The following is a 21,818-nucleotide window of genomic DNA, read 5'->3' as shown; positions in this document are numbered from 1 at the left end:
AGCAAAATGGCTTGCAATAAAGCCTGCATTCCCCCACACCTTCCCTTGAGAGCTTCACAAGCTTTTCTTTATGGCTATGCCAACTGTAATACATGTTAGCACATTTTTAAAACAACATGATTTAATAAGCAACTTGACTACTGCACGTTGCCTTGTGGAAATATCGCAACCTGCAGATAACACTGCATGTTTTATACAAGCAAGCAACTATAGGATCCGTTCCTTTTTTGTATTTGTTTTCAATAGAACAAGTTAAACAAAAGGGTAAGATTTTACTAACACTGTATTTTATTTATATCCATAATGGCTGATTTTGTGAATAGCTTTCAAACGTCTAAATTCTAATACAACCATCACAGCAGGGATACAGAGAGCTGTACACAGTGAGAGTTTTCAACCTCACTATTCTGGTGGTAGACCTCCAAACACCTTCTGCCCTCCCAAAAGTTAAGGGTCATAATATTCCATGTTGTGATACCACTGGAAACAGATAAATTTCAGCACCCTCTTCAGCTCAGAATTATACTGGACTGGGATCTAAATAGGCTGAATTCAATGAAACACTGATTTACAAGTACCTAGTCCTAAAAGGTTGCTGCTTACCAATAATTTAAGCAATTTAATGATAAAATAAAGGAATTTGCATTGATTTTACATTTAGGCTGAGCTCTGAGAGTTCAAAACAACACGTTTACTTATGGTTCAACTTCCTCTAACAACAAAAAGAAAGCCTGCTAATGTTTTATTGCAAACTCCATTTTTAGCACTCTGTCCATTAATTTAACATTCACCATTGGATTTTTGGAAGTATTTCCGCAGTCTGCTACCCACTAAGTAAACTTTGTCAAAAATTCAGTATTAAACTTTATAATGAAGGCTGAGGCAGAGATAACATGAAAAGACATTTCTTAGCACATTAATTCGGCTTCCTCAAGCAAGCAATGGCTTGAACTTTCATGTACAGACAGATAAGAGTGGTCCCAAATGAGTGACAATGCTGGTGATTAGTGAGCCCATTGCCTGCAACAGGCATTCTGCTAGGAAATCCAATCCCTGGAATAAAAGATGCCATTGCCTTCTTTAGATTCCCATGTTTGCAAGGCTTTTCGGTTCAGATTTAACAAGAAATTCAGACCTTGAAACTCAGGCTTCATTTTGCTTTCATCATCAATACAGTCAAAACACTAGAACAGCAAAACTGAAATAAAGAAATATGCCATTTTACAAGTCTAAAACCCTTTTTTAATCAGATTTAATCTGCACCTATTTGCGAACTACAAGGAGTCTGAATATTAGGACGTCAGCAGTATCACCAAGTGGAATTCCTTGTGGCACGTACGACTCTAGTCAAGCTATTACACTTTTAACAGGTTTTCAATAAAAAGACAGCCAATACTTGCTTACTAAACAAAACTGAAGTTGGGCATCTGCATGTGAAGAAATCATACTGCAGGATATCCTCTCAAAAATTGGCATCTTGTCGCTAACTGGCAATAGTTCCACGTGGTAACAGTCTCAACAATCACTTTTTTCCTGAAATGTTACATCCGAGACCAAATTAAAATTAAAAATTAAGTTACATGGTTATTTAATGCAACTAGAAATATGCCACAAAATTATTTTTACAATACACTTCTGGAGTAACTCCTAGGTGAAGCTTTTTTTATACACATATACAAAATTTAGACAGCAATATACACATAAATCACAGTGAGGATGCTGGTTAAGTTCACCATCTGTAGTGTAGATACAAAAATGCAAAGCAGCCTTCGAAGAGAACAATGCTACACAGCAAGCAGAGCTGGCCTCTTAAACAGCAAAACACCAAAAGGTCCCCAAAAACGGGATGCAGTGCAGGAAAAGCAGCATGCGCTTTTATACAAATAGCAGTTTATGGCTAATGGTCGACATAACTGTAGTAACAGGGACTCTTGAGCGGCTGTGCATAGTTAAAATTCCTATGTCATTTGTTTCTCTTTATACCACTCCACAAATTCATCCAGCAACACTGGCCCTGCAAGAAATAAAGCCACAAATAAAAAAAAACCTTTTACACAGAAAAAGAAAAGTCTGGAATGAACAGCTTCTGGAAAGTAAGATATGGTACAATAGATTGTAGCTTTTCATGCAAATACGTACATGCTCCATCTTCATCATAATTGCTGAGGTCAAGATTAATGGTTCGGCTGAACTCCAGAACATTGCACCATTGGTCCTTGTTGATGACCTTGTATTTAGATTGCTGATTAAAAAAAGAGGAGCAGTTACTGAAATCGGAAATGACTGACTTTTAAACTACTGTATATTGTTTGGCTTTGTGGTCACTTCAGAGATTCAAAATGCCTTTTGGATGAAACGGTCGGCACTCAAGGATGTTACGAAAGCCCATTTTAAGACTATAACAAGCAAGCTTAAAACACTGGAACCTAAGTACCAGAGCTGTAATGTGGTGTCAGGAATAACGCTCCTCAAGAGCGTTAGAGCTGAGAGCCAGCGTGGTGTAGTGGTTAAGAGCGGTGGACTCGTAATCTGGTGAATCGGGTTTGATTCCCCACTCCTCCACATGCAGCTGCTGGATAACCTTGGGCCAGTCACACTTTTCTGAAGTCTCTCAGAAGTCTCACAGAGTGTTTGTTGTGGGGGAGGAAGGGAAAGAGGATTGTTAGCCGCTTTGAGACTCCTTAGGTTAGTGATAAAGCGGGATATTAAATCCAAACTCCTCCTCAAAAATCAGGTATCAGAAAACATTATTTGCAAAAAAAAAAAAGCTTTGTCACTTTCAAAGACTATGCACGACACACATCTATTTATTTTGTAGAGCTAAAAATGAAATGTGTGCTAGTGAGCTTTTGCTTGATTTCGGAAAGTTACAGGCAATATTTTTAGCTTCTTATTGAGAGTATGTCTGTCTATGAGTGTGCAGTGGCACTGCTGAACATCAAAAGGGGTGATAAAGTAAACATCTCCAAGACACCTTAATAATTTACATCATACTTCGGAAAAGTCACATACAATACTAGATGTCCAAAACAGTTTGTGTACACCATCAGTCATCCTTACCCTACAAGGTAAATCACTCTTGCCCATATATTAAAGAAGGGCAGCAGAGGCCGACTCAAACTCAAAAGTTGATTACAACTTCAGCTATTTCAGAAATTACGCACACACACACACACAAAATTTGCCTGTAAGCTTGCAAAACAATTCAAATATTCAACTCAGGTAGTAAAACTAAAACTGCTAATTCCCAGTTTTAACTCTTGGTATAGCATCTTTTAAAAACAGTATAAAAAACATAAAAAGGTGTTTCTACTTGTACCTCTAGGAACTGATGAAATACTGGAAAGAGAGGCCATGTTTTTCCTAAGAGAAGTCCTAACATACACTTGGCAGTGTTTATATCTAGACTTCGCTGGTCCTTTTCCTGTCAAAGAGAGAGAGAGAAATAAGCTAGGTTTATGTACAATGTTCTTCATTTGAACTAGAAACCATGTCAGTTTATGCTTTACAAAATGTAACTATATTTCAATTCTCTTCATTTGGTTCCCTCTTGCTTTTTGCTTGTTTAAAATACACACAGTGAAGCCATACCTCCTGGGGAACTGCTGTTAGCATTTAATGCATATATCCATTCTGTCTGCAAATCAGAGCATCAACTTCCTAACCTGGGTAGCCAATTAAACAATGTATTCACCTTTGATGAGTTACTATTTTGGAATACTGTCCACTCTATAATGGTACATTCCTTTTCCTCTCCTGCAAAATTCAGCTGGTGATAGCAATTACTCAACCTGTGCTTGGCATTTCTCGGTGTCTGGGAGCTTAAGAAGGGTCAATATGTTGGGACTCCAACCCTGTCAGCCTCAAGACACTTTAGTCAATGGTCCAGATGCCCTCTAGCAGTGGCAAAGGTCTGGAATGTGGAAATAGTTTGAGTCCACTGGGTTCTCATTTTTGGACTGTGAAATGGATTGGGCCAATGTGGTAGTTAAGAGGGAAACAGATTGCAGGAACGACTCTTGACCAACTGTATTATTCCTGTAGAGAACCAGGCCAGGGAGATTTGTGATGGGTTTAGGTGGTCTGCTACTCTGAAAAAATGAAGATTTCAGTACTAAGAGCTCTAGAAAGAAAGCAAATATGCTTAGGCATCAAAGTGAGAACCCATAAAAATTAAGACAAGAGCCAAGAGCGGTAACACCAATTTGGAAATGATTCAAATGAGTGACTTGGAAGATTAATATAAAACTGTAAAAATGCAAATGGAATTTTGCACACTGAAGGAAACTTGACTGGAAATCATTAACACGGGTGTATAAACGTCTCTTCATGAAAGAAACCATACAAGAATTCATAAAAATGGGGTGATCAGAATGTGAACTCCAAGCTACTCACACGTGCAAAGTCAAATGCATATCTGTAAATAAGTTTAAAATTTGTAGGCTCATTTAATAAAGATCTCAAATAATCCAAAGAATTTCTTAGCTTCTCTGTTGTATCACATCTGTAAAAATAAAAATAAAATACCAATTTAAATTCCGCACTGCTAACCATCAAGCTGTTTTCTGGCCCTGAACCCAATAGTACTTTGAATTTATAAACTGCCTTTCAAAAAAAAAGCAATACAGTTACAGCAAAAATATAGTCTGTATTATAGCAGGTAAATCAGTCTGTAACCGAGAACGATGATGGTTCTTTCACATACAGTTCATTAGCATTCAGTAAAGCAGCTACGAACATTTGAAACCATTTAAGACATATATAAGTATAATTTAAGAGGCCCAAAAGGCATACGGAGAATTGCTGGATTATAAGACAGCACAGTTTCTATTTCTGCGCAGGGTGAAGTTAAAGTTCACAAAATGACAATGCACCACTGCTCAATTTATTTCACATTTGCTGATGAAATACTTACTGCAGGGATGTCATTCCTTTTAACCATTCTTGCAACGTAAAGTAACCCATGTTCTGAGCATCCAGCTTCCAGGCTAAAACAAGCATAACTACCTGGTTGAAAAACAAAACACAAAACTTGTATTACAATTTCCTGAATTGTAATTCACCCTTTTTGCCAACCCCAGCAACCTGTATACTAGGCCAAAGATGCCACCTGCTTTATCTATACCAAAGGCGATGCTCTACTCAGCTCCTACCCCCATCCAGCTCTCCCACCCAAGAAAAACGAAAGGGATCCAATATCTAACTCCTTTTAAGATAGCAAATATGTGAACGTGCAAATGAAGAATGACACCTGAAGCAAAGAAAAGCCTCTGCGGTACAACATTTGGCAGCAGCTAAATGTTGTACAATTGCTGTATTTTCAGTGGAATAAAGGCCAACAATCAAACAGATCCAGCACTTCCACTTGCAAAATTTAGACAAGTGGGAAGGAGCAGCTAAGATGCAAAGAAGGGGAGAATGATCCAAGCATCTCAAAGGCTTCACTGCTAAACTTCCCAAAAGAAGGAGTGAAAGAACCCTCCTCCTGTGTTTCAGAATGAGGTGTATAATAATAGCTGCTCTGTCCTAGGCCTCTGTTGCTGTTCGGAAGAGGAAGAAGAAGGGGTTGAACACTTAACCTGTCCCACAGGCAAAAGGCTGAGCTGCAAAGTAAGGGCAGGTCTAGGGAATCGAGACTATATTGGGAGCCAGATAGAAAGTTCCTGGGTACAGAATGTTGTCTAATCCTTATTGTCTAAATTTGTGTCATTTGTTAAGCCATGACTATTTTTGCCATTGGTCTCAACTTTTTGGAGATTTATTTTCAAACAAAACAAGGCAAAAACATTTTATATTCAAAACCAAATAAGAATATAATGCATGGTGAGCTGGCCAAAGAAAGAAAGGCTTCTGGAAAGTTGCCTCTTCTAACAGGAACACAACCCTTCTCTTTACTGTAACATTTGAAATAGTTGCAATGCATAAGTTGCTCATGGTCTGGAAATAACCTGAGTGAGTAAACGAATGAATGAAAAACCCAAATCCTGTATTACAAGGACTATGCTTCCTCCCTTCTCATCATCTGAAAGCAAGCAAGCTCTCTGCCATCTGTAATAACTCTGAACGTACATTTTCTGGTTCAACCCCAATGTCCTCACAGAATTTCTCCATTCCTTCAGGACCCACAATATCATCTGTTCCTATAAGTAAATGAGATTGTGTTACTTCCATTTGTAATCACAGACCTGTAATTTTTTAATAGACCATATTATAAGGTTGGAGACAGTGCAGTGCCACAAGTATGTGACAGTTCAAATACTGTTCCACGTATGCATGCATGTATATGTATGTATGCTTATTTGAAAGGCTGTCTCCTACCAAGTAGTGTCTCAATCAAAATCAAGCCCTATCCTTTCAACTTTGCAGATTTATATTCATTAACAGAGAAGCAGCTAGCCAAAGGTTAACCAGGCAACTTAAATTTGACTTCAAATTTGCAGCCTTGTATATCCTGTGATTAACCTCTTTAATGCAGCGAGCAAATGTATTTTTAAAAACTTTATACAATTTAAAGTCAACATTCTAGTTGCATTGGCATTGAAAATATGTGTTCACTAACTTCTTTATTCTTTCAGGAGGCTGAGTGCATCTGAACTATTTTAATGGATGCTTTTCATAATCTACAATTTTTTTGTTACAAAACATATTTATATTCAAATTGGAGTTGATATTTGAATATTTTTCTTGAAGTTTCAACATTATCTGGGCAACCAGCAATAAGCAATATATATATTCGCTAACCTGCATATTCATAGAACCATTCTAAGCACCTCTTGCTCGAGAACATGTCATCTTCCGTCTTTATTCTAGTAGAATCATATTTTCTGTACATTCTAGTGCAGGGGAAGAGGTAAATAACGTAATATATAAATTCTATAATATATATAGATTTATATAAGAATGTATTACCAAGCTGGCCTCTTCCTCCTATCTAATCCACTAATTTTCAGAACTTTGAGGCAATTAAAAGAATCACAAAATAATCTACAACTAAACAGAACATTCCTACAGAACATATATGGATGCCTATATCAGAACTTAAAGCCCTAACACTTGACATATTTGTTGAAGGAGGAAGGGCGTAAGTGGAACTGATTTACCCCCCTCTCACCTCCAAAGATATTCCAAACCCCTCTGAGTTTTCAACTTCTAAGTCTCTCATTGGAGATATAAGGGAACACATGCAGAATTATCCTAGACTGATAGCTGATACATACAAGTCAACAGCCTTACACATTTAGAAACTATGTTGTTCAAAACCATGACCCAAAGATTCATGTCCTTCCTCCACACAAGCAAGAGGAGCAGTGAAATCTCTTGTGCCGCTGTCACCAATGTCCATATACATAAAGGCAAACTATGGTTTGTTGCTGCATCTAAATGTTTTTATTCTGGCCTATATAATTTCAGTAGACTAACTTTTCAAGAAACAGGGACAGGGGTGAAGCGGAAAGAAAGTAATCGGACTCGTATGTAAATTCAAAATCTAGCCGTCATATTTGCATTCCATAGGACACTATCGTTTTCCATAATAATCAAATGTGTGTCAAATCTACAAATTGAATCCTTAAAAATGCTTCATCCTAAATAGTTTCCTTTGAGAGAAAGAACTGTCTCCCCATTGAGTTATTACAAAATCATGCCTCAAAGAAAATAGGCATACTAAAATAAAATAAAACCTACTACCTCCGCTTAGTAAACCAGAGTTGAGTTAAATACGAGTCCACACCTCCTGACTTACTGTCCATACAAAAGTAATGACTCCTGAATCAAATAATCCAAGTAAGATCACGTACCCATCATGTCTACTTTTTTTAGCTGATAGGTCATCTCCAGCTGCAGGTCGCCTCTTTTTTCTTGGAGGCATCACTTTGCTAAAGCAGTCTGATGAACTGCACGACCTGAGACTTCCTGTGGAATAATTGAGGAAAGCAAGACAAGGGTTCAAACAGATGCAAAGCCTACTGGAAAAGCATATGAGGCAACAGACACATTGAAAACACAAACTGTAAAACAATAAATCATCACACGATAAGCAGAACAGCAACAAAGGTCAAAGCACGCTAAATTCTCAACTCTTTCAATACGGCAAGAGATAAACAGATTGGAAATTAAAAAGCACAGGTAAATAAAATTTTAAAACATATGGGGCAGGCATACAGCGATGATGCAAAAGCTGGGCATCACCACTGAGAAGGCCTGGTTTATAGTCACCGAGCATTACAAATCCGCAGGAGGGGAACCAAAGATATCAGAGAACAGGCAGGTTCAATGAGGCCTTGAGGTAACCTATAAAATCCTGCATAGTTTGGGACAGGAGTACCACCAGCACTTTGCACTGGAGTCCGTGAAACTCTTATAACCAGCAAGATATAACTTTTGTAGGTCACAATCCAGCTATTCAGTTTTTAATTACCTTAAGTTTCCAAGGGATCTACAAAGGTACTTCCACATATAACAAATCACAGTAGCCTGTGCTGGATGTTACTAGGATACACATGCCAAGACTACATCTGCCTACAAGGGTTGCCACTTGGGGATTCAGAATAGGGGCCAGATCCAACAGAACTTCCAAGCTGGACTCCTGGTGTTAGCTGCCCATGTGGGGCAGGTTTAACCACACTTCTTCAGTCACACAGACCACTGATCTAAAGCACCCCTATCTTCTGTATTTCATTCTATTAGCCCTCATCTAGTCTGTTACCAATCCCAGGCACCTATTCTGTACTTCTACCAGAGTCTAATGGAAAAGAGAAATAGACCCGGGAGTATTCCTAGAGCTTACTCTTGTACAGCCACAAGAGGTGTTGTGTGGTATTTAGAATTTAAAATACAAAACACATCTAGTTTTTATAAAACTGGTATATTTGTGCAGCTGCATCTTATCTTCAGGCGCAAAGACCAAAGCAAAAGTAGAATCAGCAAAGCAACCATATTCAGGCATCATCAGAACACCAGGCAGGTGGTGTTCTTATTCATTCCTAATGATTTAATTTAGCCATTTTAAAAAAAAACACCAAATCCTATGCAACCTACTGAAATACGGGACTTGCCTCCTTTCTCTTTCCAACTTGAATGTTGCTTCATGAAGGTAAGACACTTTCCCAGCTGCCCCCAGCCTTGCATCACCTCTACATCCTGCATCTACCAACTCCTGACTCATTATTAACACATATCATCCCTTCCAACATACCGTATTTTTCGTCCCATAGGACGCTCCGTCCCATAGGACGCACCTACTTTTTGGGGGGGGAAATAAAGGGGGGGAAATCCTTTATTTCCCCCCAAAACCAGGTCGGGGAACAGTGGGATGGCGGCGCTGCGCCTCCCCGCTGTCCCCCGAGCTTGTGGGGCTGGCCGATGTCTGCCCGGCGCAAGGGGTGCTCTGCTTCAGGGTGCCCCACGCGCCGGGCAGCAGGCTGCTATCCGCAGCATGGGGAGCCCTGCGGGGAACTCGCACACACATTTCCCCTTCATTTTTGGAGGGGAAAAAGTGCGTCCTGTAAATAAAAGTATAGAGGGAAAGGGGGGTCAGCACACAGTTATGTTGCCCTTGCCCCTGCAATGCCCTCAGCTTGTGTTTCCCTCCCTCTGTTCCAAAACAGTGGAAAATCATGGAAAAGCTTGGGCGTATACAACTTAACCTGTAAGCAAGCACAAGGTGCAAGAGCACCACAGATCATCTTTACTGCTTACAAGTTAAAACAAGTGCCTTAAAGGTGAATCGTAATGCTTTTTGATGCATGAGTGAAAAAGCTGAAAGGCTTTTTGATCCTAACTTTAAAATTATAATAAGCCATCTAAGTGAAGGGGCATAGTTCAGTAACAGAAGTCATGCTCTGCATAAAGAAGGTGCAAAGATCTCTGCCAGATGACTGGGAGAACCACAGCCAAATACTATCAAGCCAAGGAAACCAATGGACCGGCTTAGTACAATACAGCTTAATATGCTCATAACACTCATTCACACAATCCATTTGTCTACACTAATGCTATAAAATACAGGTATTAAGGTAATTTCCACAATCTTCCACTGTAGTGCAAGCACCTTCCACTATAAAAGGTGCTATTCTGAGATGTCACGTTTTAAAATTCAACAACAGTTTTCAAAGTAACTTTTCCCCCCAAAGACTGGATTTTTTTTGGAAAAGGGGTTGCTAGGAATGGCCAACTCTTGAACCTGAATCCTTACATAGCCTAGCAAATCTTACAAGCTAACTGACTGTCCCTCGTTTTTAATGTTAATGCTCCTTCCTCGTTGGTGTTAATTTCTACATTCAGGAAGGTTCCCCCTATACCTAAGATTCCTAAAACACACGACAGTATAATTTGTATAAAACTCTCTACCTGTTTGGTGATCGTCTTGACCAACGTCTTCTGTCAAATTCTGTAAAATATTAAATCAATGCAGTTAACTAGGAGTTTAGCTATTTTCAAATTGCACCAGCTATCCAATTTCTTCTTACAATTTCCCATCCCATCCCATCCTATCCATCTTGTCACATGCTACCCCTCACCTGCACAATTACTCTGGGAAGATAAAACAGACACACCTCATCTTACTCAGGAGGAAAGGGGAGGATGTGCATGCCACAGGATCCTGCAGCCATTAGGTAAAGGTCATCTGAAATAAAATCCATGGTGCATCTAGCAATGTGGTCAGGAGGAAATCTGAGTGGGAAGGAGGTTTCATCTTCCCTACTTGTGGATATGTGCTTTGAATAAAGTCTCCCTTCAATCCTTGTCCTTTGTACAAATTTCAGCAATTTGTCTTTCCATTGTGTTGAAAAAATTCCTAGGGTTTATAGCAAGAAGCTGTCATGGCTTCATCTCCAAATGCTGAGTATACATAAAGAAAATTAAGAGGGATAGATGTTTGAAAAATCATTTTCAATATTTTTTTGCATGTCTACTTGATGTACATCTATTTACAAAGGTACAGCCAGCTCTGGATAATCATGTCAGGACACTTTCTAGTCAGACAGAACTATATATAAGTAGTAGATTTAAAAAATGCAAGTGATTACCAGCCTATTAAGAGTGTGGTAAATCTTATGAATATTTGCCAGTGTTGATAGATGAGAGTTCAGCTGAAAATCTAGAGAGAAATAAAAACATTTTTTCTTATTTTGGTTATGTCACCTTTTAGAATGCTTAATAAACACATTTCAAAAGTACTGCAGATAAAGCTAAAAGTCTTAATTTTGAAATGCCTTTCTCCTGTCATACAATACAGTCAAGGTGTGTGTGTGTGTGTGTGTGTGTATGGCTTTTTTGAATTCCATTAAATGACATATCGGAATGTTATTTGAGTTCCCTATCTCCTTCTGCAATAGCAATACTAATACTACATCTCAAACCAGTGTTCAAAATTCACCAGGCGCATTTTGCACCTGTCTAGTGGCACTTGCGACCAAGTACAGATGCCTGGGTGCCAGGATGGTGCCTGTCACCTCCACCGTCTGGAGCTGCATGCCTTGGGATCATAGGATCTTGACTGATTTCACACACTAATACCCCATCCTGTAGAATTCTATCAGTTATATTTTATCCACACAATCAGAATGAATTTCAGGAACCAAACGTCGTACTGGTCCATTCAAGGAAAGTGAAACTACTATGAGCATTGCCTGCAATACCACTGTAATCATTCACAACACAGATTTGCCTCAGTGTAATTGACGTTTTGGTGACAAATGTCTCTAGGTATGTGTAGAGCATGGGTAGGCAAACTAAGGCCCAGGGGCCGGATCTGATCCAATCACCTTCTAAATCCGGCCCGCGGACGGTCTGGGAATCAGCATGTTTCTACATGAGTAGAATGTGCCCTTTTATTTAAAATGCATCTCTGGGTTGTTTGTGGGGCCTGCCTAGTGTTTTTACATGAGCAGAATGTGTGCTTTTATTTAAAATGCATCTCTGAAAAGGTCTGCTGACCCCTGGTGTAGAGGCAAGTCATCAGAAGGTATCACCTTAAAAGTTTTATAGTAATGTGAAGCATCTGGCAATGATAGTCCTTTCTGGAAGAGCAGCACTACAGAATGTCTTACAGCAGGAAAAAATTCTGACTTGCTTAAGAGCAGCCACACTGCCTTCCAAATTAAATTATTTGCAGGTAGGTTCTTCATAGGATTGTATAACTAATTTATTTTAACATTAGCTTTTGGTCAGATCATTATTATTACTTTTTACATTAGAACATAATGTCACACACCCCACAGCCCCCGAAAAAGCTATTACATTACCCTATGCAGTTGTACCTTGGTTCTTGAACACCTTGGTACTCATACGTTTTGGCTTCCAAATGCCGCAAACCCGGAAGTGAGTGTTCCAGTTTGCGAGCGTTTTTTTGGAAGCCGAACGTCTGACATGGGTTCCAATTGAGTGCAGGAAGCTCCTGCAGCCAATCAGAAGCCACACCTTGGTTTTTGAAAGTTGAATGGACTTCCGGAATGGATTACATTTGAGAACCAAGGTATGAATATTTCACTTGGCTTGCTTCAACTCTCAAAACATACAAAATGTAGAACGTGATGGGGAAAAGTTTTCCATCTTCAAGAGCATAAAGTTATTCTTAGCTCTGCAAAACATATCTGGAATAAAAGGTTTGCTATGTATCCATATGAATTTGAACACCTATCTAGGCCATCTATGCACTTACGTTAGAACTGAATTAGAATGGTCAATCAAATTATTGCTGATGTCACAAAAGACACGCTATAAGGTTCTAACCTGATGTACAGAAACAGTGTTGTCTTTCATCATGAACAACCTGAGCCTAGTATGGCTCTATGAGTAAAAAGCGACAGTTTATACAAGTCATAGCCATAGATAGCAGAAGTTGTGGATTGTTAGGCACTGGGTAATTCTTTGAACCAAAGAAACATCATAATCAGAGGGAAGGTGTCCTGTATCTAGCAGCTGCTTTGATATCCCAATCTTTGTATCTTGTGAACTGCTTTGTTCCAGCTGGGAAGAGATTTCTGCAACCCTCCCATTATTTTATTAAAGGCAGACCAACAAAACATAGCAACACATTACTCCTAATTTTATACCATATTGTTTCTCAAATAAGTCCCTTGATGTGCTCATTCTTGAAGACGATGGGCTGTATCCAACTAAGTTTTACTCAGAGTAGACACAATGAAATTAATGGACCCAAGTTAGTTATGAATTCTACGATTCTATGATTTCATGGTGACATATTTTAGTTCAAAATCAACACTGCCTAATTTAAGAACTGGAGTAAGCACAACAGATATTTTCAAGATGAGAGAATCTGAAACTTCACAAGGAAGTTGTAGAATGCAACTATAAAATAAGTTCAAGTCATTCATGCAACAAAGCATCTATGCTACATTTCAACTGAGTCCCCACAAGGGGCTGCCTTTAAAGACTTTTCAGAAACATTAACTGATTAAAAATATAACCATCAAATGATTACCTGGGAGGATCAGGTTAGACTGTAGCATTTTTGTATTAAGCCATCTTCATTGTCTGAGGTGTGAAAGGGGGAAACGGGAATTTTCTATGTGCCACCAAAGCTTATGAATGCTCTCTGAAGGGGAGATCTGCCTAGCCCTATTCGTGTTCCAGTGGATGGTGAGAACCCTTTTATTCAAATAAACCTTTGGCTCTTTTTTATTGAAGGATTTTAAAGGCTGAGTTGTATGGAAGCTTTCATTTTACAGATTTTTTTAGATGTAAAAGCAACAATTTTATTACAGTTAAAAGCCATCAGTACATCTCTAGAGGTTTTGAGGTTTTTATTTATTGTGTTTATTGTAATTGGTTTAATATTTCTATTATCTGTAAATGGCTTTGAGTTATTTCTATGAGTAAAGCAACTAATACAAATAATAAAAGCAGCAACATGATGTGACCATGTTGTTTACCATGTCAGGCCTACTATTTATATCACAAAACGGTGGAAGAAAAAAACATGAACTTAAAACACTTCTTCTGCTTTCCTATTCTCTTCCTGATGCTCATAATGTTCCTTCCGTGTTCCACAGTTGGGGATTCAACACATGAAGTGACTGACATTTTAAATATGAAACCTGAAGTAATTTTTCAAAGCCATTGCGTTGCACTAATACAAATTATTTTCATCATGTTATTCCCAATGAGGCTTGCTATATCTACAGTGGTACCTCGCAAGACGAACGCCTCGCAAGACGGAAAACCCGCTAGACGAAAGGGTTTTCCGTTTTGGAGGCGCTTCGCAAAACGAATTTCCCTATGGGCTTGCTTCGCAAGACGACAGCCCATAGGGAAATCTCCGGGACAGCGGGGAAGCGCAGCGCGTCTTCCCCGCTGTCCTCGGACCTCCTCCGAAGGCTGGCGGCGGGGCGGGGACAGCTCCTCCCGCCGCCGCCGGGCTTCGGAACGATGCCCCAATGCCGGGCGGCGGGCGGGAACGCCTCCCCCCGCCGCCCGCCATCGGGACCATGCCCCGATGCCGGGCGGCGGGGACGAGGCGGGGCATGGTCACCGCCGCCGGCGTTTAAAAGCACTCTGGGGAAAGCAGCGAAGCGCGCTGCTTTCCCCGAGCATCGGGAAGTCCGGCGGGGGTCCTTGGGATTCCCTCCCAGCCCCCGCCTTTAAAAGCACTCCGGGGAAAGCAGCAAAGCGCGGCGTGCTTTGTTGCTTTCCCCGGAGTGCTTTTAAACGCGGGCGGCTGGGGGGGGGGAATCCCTAGGACCCTCGCCGGACTTCAAAAGAGCTGCGGGAAGTCCGGGGGGTCCAAGGGATTCCCTCCCCACCGCCCACCTTTAGAAGCGCTCGGGGAAAGCAGCAAAGCGCGGCGCGCTTTGTTGCTTTCCCCGGAGTGCTTTTAAACGCGGGCGGCTGGGGGGGGAATCCCTAGGACCCTCGCCGGACTTCAAAAGAGCTGCGGGAAGTCCGGGGGGTCCAAGGGATTCCCTCCCCACCGCCCACCTTTAGAAGCGCTCGGGGAAAGCAGCAAAGCGCGGCGCGCTTTGTTGCTTTCCCCGGAGTGCTTTTAAACGCGGGCGGCTGGGGGGGGGGAATCCCTAGGACCCTCGCCGGACTTCAAAAGAGCTGCGGGAAGTCCGGGGGGTCCAAGGGATTCCCTCCCCAACGCCCACCTTTAGAAGCGCTCGGGGAAAGCAGCAAAGCGCGGCGCGCTTTGTTGCTTTCCCCGGAGTGCTTTTAAACGCGGGCGGCTGGGGGGGGGAATCCCTTGGACCCTCGCCGGACTTCAAAAGAGCTTCGGGAAGTCCGGCGGGGGTCCAAGGGATTCCCTCACCGCCGCCCACCTTTAGAAGCGCTCGGGGAAAGCAGCAAAGCGCGGCGCGCTTTGTTGCTTTCCCCGGAGTGCTTTTAAACGCGGGCGGCTGGGGGGGGGAATCCCTTGGACCCTCGCCGGACTTCAAAAGAGCTTCGGGAAGTCCGGCGGGGGTCCAAGGGATTCCCTCACCGCCGCCCACCTTTAGAAGCGCTCGGGGAAAGCAGCGCGCTTCGCTGCTTTCCCCAGAGTCCTTTTAAACGCAGGCGGCAGTGAGGGAATCCCTTGGACCCCCTCCGGACTTCCCACAGCTCTTTTGAAGTCCGGTGGGGGGAGAAGGGCTTTTCTTCCTACCCCCAGCCTTCAGAACAGCCTACTGAAGGCTGGCGGTGGGAAGAAAAGCCCTTGTCCCCCCCACCCAGCCTTCAGAAGAGGTCGGGGGACAGACTGTCCCCGGACCTGGTCTGAAGGCGGTTTCCCTAGGAACGCATTAATTGATTTTCAATGCATTCCTATGGGAAACCGTGCTTCGCAAGAAGAAAAACTCGCAAGAAGAAAAAACTCGTGGAACGAATTAATTTCGTCTTGCGAGGCACCACTGTACTTAACAGCTCACTTGTGCAAAGTCTTCCAGTTTGGGCTCATATCAAATCATAACAAACTCCAGCAAATATTAGGTAACTGGATCAACTCTATGGTGGCCTCTATTCCTATAAGGGCAGGAACATAACCTTCCAGAATTGAAGAATGTAAGTCAGAGGCCAACAAATTTACCGGGGGCGGGGATTTACATGTACAGTTATTTCAACAATTATTCAATCAAATTAGATAAAATGCCTTTTAAGTTTGTTAAAGTTAAAAACCTGTATGTTACATACTACAATATTTAAAACTCACATGAGTGTTTCCAGAAGTTACATAAGTGGATGACTACTCAGGGCATTGCCTCCCCTTTGCTCCCCACTGCAGACCCCTACCCCCCCCAAAGCATCCCAGAATGTTAGGATACCTTTAGAAAAGGTCTGGAATATGGAGTGAAGGGGGAATCTTGCACAAGCTGTCTCTTCCTGATTTTCAGAGAGCTGTCCTGCAGGCCTCCTAACTGCTGCACAGTGGCGTACCATGGGTTGCTAGTGCCCAGGGCCACGCCAAGGGGACGTGGGAGGGAAACGGGCGGAGTACGCTTGCACATTCAACTGCCTAATAGCATCTGTGCCAACCAAGAGATTGCAGTTGCAGTTGCAGATATAAGAAGAGAAGAGCCAGTCCGTTGTCTGGAGAGGCCACTTCCTGGTTCGCATCAAGAAGCATTCAGCTGCATTGAAGAAGCACCAGGTGTTGCAATATTGTGCCCCTAACAATTTTGCGCGTGGGGAAACTGCCCCTGTGCCCTGCATGCTACACTACTAGTCCTGCAAGAAACCTTTTATGGTACAGGGGGCTTACATGGGGAGAAAGGGGGCAAGAAACTTCACTAGTGCCCTCCTGAGCGTAGAATTTTTGGACACAACTTGCAGTATTTCAAAATTCTAATTTAAAATAATATACAGTGGTGCCCCGGAAGACGAATGCCTCGCTAAACGGAAAAACCCCAAGACGAAAGGGTTTTCCGTTTTTTAGCGGCTTCGCAAGACGAATTTCCCTATGGGCTTGCTTCGCAAGACGAAAGCCCATAGGGAAATCTCCGGGGACAGCGGGGAAGCGCAGCGCGCCTTCTCCTCTGTTCCCGGACCTGTCCTAAGGCTTGCGGTGGGAGGTCCGGGAACAGAGGACAAGGCACGAAGGGCTTCTCCTCTGTTCCCGGGACTTGCGGTGGGAAGAGGGTTTTTCCTCCCCACCGCAAGCCTTCAGGACAGGTCCGGGAACAGAGGGGAAGGTTGCTCCCCCCCGCCTGCCTTCAAAAGCCGTCCGGGAGCATTTTAAAATCGCCCCGGGGCAGCGATTTCTTTGTCCCCCCTGCCTGCCTTCCCGGGGGCTTTTAAATCACCCCAGGACATCGGAGAATTCCTCCGCTGTCCCGGGGCGATTTTAAAATGCTGTCCCGGGGTTTTTAAAATGCTGGCGGGTGGCAGCGAAGGATTCGCTGCCGCCCGCCAGCATTTTAAGTCCCGGGAAGGCAGGCGGGGGGGGAGCAAAGACTTTCGCCCCCCGCCGGCCTTCAGAAGAGGTCGGGGGACAGACTGTCCCGGACCTGGTCTGAAGGCGGTTTCCATAGGAACGCATTGATTGATTTTCAATGCATTCCTATGGGAAACCGTGCTTCGCAAGACGAAAAACTCGCAAGACAAAAAGACTTGCGGAACGAATTAATTTCGTCTTGCGAGGCACCACTGTAATACAATAGAAAACAAGGATACGTGTGAGGCTTTCTTTTTTAACGAAAGTTTACTTGAATGTGACAGAAACTGATTCAATAGCTGCTATTTTCTTAAAGTTCTCTTTACTAACTTTCCAAATATATGGGGTTCTAAATTTGTATTACAGTGGGACCTTAAGAATCAAACCCCTAATACAAAATATGATTACTTAAAATCAAGTTCAATGGGAATTACTTCCTCGCATGTACGCTTGAGAGAATATACATGTTTACTTGAAACTAAGCGCCTCTACCTTCAATAGAACTTACTCTCCAATAAGTGCTTATAAGATGACAAGCCCAAGAAGCCTCCAGCAGAATCTTCAAAGAACATGCTGGGAATTTAAGAGAGCCAATTCCAGCCAAACATGTTTCGACTACTTTGTTTTAGACTACAGTACAACATTGCTCCCCTATTTCCAGATAAAGTTTGTGATACAATCAAACCTCGCCTCCGTTATCGTACGTTTCGGCTCCCGAATGCCAAAAACCCGGAAGTAAATGCTCCGGTTTTTGAACATCTGCGGAACCGGAACGTCTGACATTGCTTCCCCTTGAGTGCAAGAAGCTCTTGCCACCAATCAGAAGCCGCGTCTCTGTTGTCGAATGTTTCAGAAGTTGAACGGTCTTCCGGAACGGAATACGTTCGACAACCAATGTTTGACTGTACTTGTTTCAAAACTGACTTGGTCAGAGCCATGGTGCTTCATGTATAAAATTTCCCTCACAACCATTTCCACATATCCAAATATTCCCCTTATTGTTGAGCAGGGGCTTTGAGGACAATGAATGTAGTTCAACATAAAGACAAGGGATCTAGTTTTACATAAAACAGTGAAATTATACAAATACATATCTGAGCATTCACTGAAAGAATGAGGAATGATTAACACTATCACACGAGCTTCAGAATCAGCTCTCTGTACTAGAAATTGGAATATTTCAAAGTCCTTCATCCTCTCCTACCTTAGACACAATCAGGCATGTATTTCAACAGTTTGAAAAAAAGGGCTGAAAGAGAATTTTATTTCTGATAAATTCAGCAATTTAGACTTCATGGGCCAAAGAATATCTAATATGAATGAAAAGTGTGAATAAGATACTTCATAACCTGAACGCTGCATGTGCAACACTAGAACAGAAAATTTTAGTATCTCCATCTGAAAAAATCACTGAGTGATAAGTCTGAAAGTATAGTTTAAGAGTTACTTTACAAAAAACATTTTTGTTCATATTTCAAGTAAAACTCAATTAAAGGCTTTTAAAATATTAGAAGAGGGAGATGCTTTAGAGAAAACACTGACACCAAATCCTCTTGCTAGGCCAGCAATTACAGTTCTTTGGTTTATAATATTACTAAGCATGTTTACTCAGAAGCAACTTCTAGTGAATTCAACTAGGCTTACATATACTTCCATGTACATAGGACTGTATCCCAATTTATATGTGGGGTGATCCTCACCAAACTCAATGAGATTTGCCTCTTAGTAGATATGTACAGGACTGTAGTGTAAAACTGTTAAGCTTTTGAAATGACTGAGTTAGCAAAAAGGGCACTGAAGAATTATGGTTTTCTTGCCCATGGACACTGTCCAGTCTAAAAATATTTTGCTTGTTCTGCTAAATATGTAGCTTCAGTAGCTGTTAAAACAAAAACCTGAGGTGGCTTCTTCCACTTCTGCCAGAAGGCATAGGAGATTGACTATGACTATGCTTCTATGTTATTTATAATTTTGGCTTAACTGCCGTACAGTTCTGAAAAGCATGTGGGAATACTGAAAATGTATAACCCTTTAAAATGTATAAAAATAATGGAGGGCATCACAAAAGCTTTTTACAAAGCTATTCCTCAGCAACCGGAACAGATCTTGGAAATGCATTTTGAAAAGCTTGCTTTATTTTTGCTTTTAAGTACCCTAATCTAAGCTTTCATCATACAGCAGATTTTAAAGGAAATTTAGTTTCAATTTCATATAAGCAGCGAGATGCATTATGGACTGGAGTATTTATTACCTGCCTTACTTCCAAAGAGTAGGGAAAAAACTGCAGGAAGACAACAAGCCTCTCCAGCAAGACTGTTATGTTCCACATTACCTTTGGAAATAAAGAGTTTAGGTTCCAAAAATCATTCACATAATTTAACCTTTACACAAAATTCAACTGTGCCTGAACATTATGCCAGCTAAATCTGCTTTGACTGGCTGCCTTTGTTTGCCTTAGTGATTTTGTAGATGGGTGTTCTCCTGAAGACCTGTGAGCAATATTTTAAGACTGGGGTATTACTGTGTTGGATCATGTAGGGGATACAGCGATGGGAGACTTGAAAGAAAAACTCAAAAAAATAAGGAAAAACAGAAAGAAGGAAAGAAAAACTGGTCTATAACAGTCTATAGAAGCAATCAATTGTTAAAGAGACAGATAAATTATTTGTCTCCGGGAAACAATACTTTGCAGCAATGTAAATTGTGCAGATCAACTGCAAGAACAAATTTACTTGAAGGGAGTTAGTGGCTTTAACAGAACCGCCTTCCAAAGCAACATGCCTAGGAAGAGGGCCAAGGGCTCACGGCCACCCCCACCACTTCTCCAGAATGCAGACAATGACAATCTGTCAAGAGGGAACTTTGCCCAGCGCAAGCGAAACACTGGAGAAATAGAGAGGTTTGGACAAGTTAAAGAGCAAAATGTCATCGGGATGCAAGGGACTGGCCCTTCTGCTCCTCCAACGCCGCTTATTCCTTCCCCAAGGGAGCAGGTAGACACACACACACACATCCCTCCAAGCCCCAGCCCCCGATTCCCGAAGCATGCACGACCCACCAAGACAGAATCCACGCCCCCCCCCTGGCCAACCTACCGACTCTTTCCTCCAGGGCAGAGAGTTCTGGGTCGCTCTCAGGCTGCAACCCACTGACCCAAAAAGAGGGGTGAGCGGAGGAGGAAAGAAGGGGGTGGACAAGGAGAGAGAGGAGAAAGACCGTTGGCAGCGCGCTTGGCTCTGGGAGTTGTAGTGCGCAGCTCGCGCCGTGCAGCGCAGAGGCCGGGAGGCGAGGACTCCAACTCCCACAATGCAACGCGGGATAAAGAGAAGGGGAGAGGAGGGGTGGGGGAGGGGGCGCTTGCTCCTTCTGCCCCCTTTCACGACGGGGCCCCCCAAGAAGCAGGCCCCTCCGCTCCTCCTCCTCCTCTCTTTCGGTCGGGGCGGCTGAGGGGAGACCACCGGGCGCGGAGAACAATCGCCGTCCGGAAGAACGAACTGCGTCACAGCCATTTCCTCCCCCCTCCCCGTATTTCCCCCCCCCACCCGCCGCCGCCCGTTAAGATTCCCTTCCCTTTTCCCCTCAGCCTTTAAACGCGCCCGCCCCACCCCCCGTGAGAACATTCCCCTCACGCAACCGTCGCTCAGCGGTCGCCTAGCAACCCCGCCCCCCCTCGGCCCCCACACCGAGCGAAACCTCCACGCTACTTACTGACAGCGGCGGCATCCGAGTGCATTTTTGTGCAGCGCCGGCACACGCGCTGCCCCGAGCGGGCGGTCCGACCGGCCTCCTCCTCACTCGCTACTCCGTGCGACTCTCCCCGAAGGCAAGAGGCCCCGCCCTCTCGCCCCGCCCACGCCCACACCCCATTGGCTCTCAGTCTCCTCGCTCGCGGCCGCCGACGCCATGCCGATGGGCCGACCCGCTTGCCACTCCAGCCCGGCCCGGCGTTGCGCCCCCCGACGGCTCCGCCCAACCCCGGCCGCCGCGCCTCCTCATTGGCCGGTGTGTCTGCGAAAGAGCCGCCCCCGCCCCTCTGCTGCTATTGGTCCGCCGCTGCCGCCCCTGGAGAAGTACGGAGGGCGAGCCTCCGGTTCTGATTGGGCGGGACGGGCCCACAGGCCGCGCCTACCTCGCGAATTGATTGACTGAGCGGAGTGGAACGCGAGCCATTGAAGGCATGGGGAGTTTGGGGAGCGGCTTCTAGCTGTCATGGTTGAGGATGGTTTGGGCGCTTCGGAATAATAAGAGGCGCTGCATCAGAATATGGATAAGGGGCTTGAAGCCTTATAAAGCCTTTTTTTTAAAAAAAGACGCATTTGTGGAAACTCATTTTTGTGCAATCATTTTGGATTGCATTCTTTTCCCAATAATAATAATAATCAGTGCTTTTTTCCTAAAAAAATCTTTTTCCAATAATAATAATAATAATCAGTGCTTTTTTTCTTTAAAA

General features: G+C 43.0%; 1 protein-coding gene across 3 annotated transcripts; it reads right to left on the bottom strand.

Moving 5' to 3' along the window:
* Positions 1-1,219: 1,219 nt before the first annotated feature.
* DCUN1D4 (defective in cullin neddylation 1 domain containing 4) lies at positions 1,220-21,233 on the bottom strand. Of its 3 annotated transcripts, none has more exons than XM_081926302.1 (11): positions 21,077-21,233; positions 11,028-11,098; positions 10,348-10,387; positions 7,797-7,911; positions 6,742-6,833; positions 6,070-6,140; positions 4,916-5,007; positions 4,396-4,504; positions 3,320-3,424; positions 2,140-2,242; positions 1,220-2,014 (listed from the first exon to the last, which is right to left on the bottom strand). In XM_081926302.1, the coding sequence occupies exons 1-11, from the start codon at positions 21,099-21,101 to the stop codon at positions 1,959-1,961; spliced, it is 879 nt and encodes a 292-aa protein (XP_081782428.1). In that variant the 5' UTR covers positions 21,102-21,233; the 3' UTR covers positions 1,220-1,958. The 3 variants fall into 3 exon arrangements, with proteins under 3 accessions (XP_081782428.1, XP_081782429.1, XP_081782430.1); XM_081926303.1 differs by having other exon boundaries at positions 1,220-1,533; XM_081926304.1 differs by lacking the exon at positions 21,077-21,233 and adding an exon at positions 20,464-20,590.
* Between the last annotated feature and the right edge of the window lie 585 nt (positions 21,234-21,818).

The sequence above is a fragment of the Podarcis melisellensis genome (assembly GCF_964234715.1).
Source record: "Podarcis melisellensis genome assembly, chromosome: 9".
NCBI classification, from domain to species: Eukaryota; Metazoa; Chordata; class Lepidosauria; order Squamata; family Lacertidae; genus Podarcis; species Podarcis melisellensis.
Note: the sequence above shows the minus strand (reverse complement) of the source record. Positions and strands in the feature narration are given on the sequence as shown.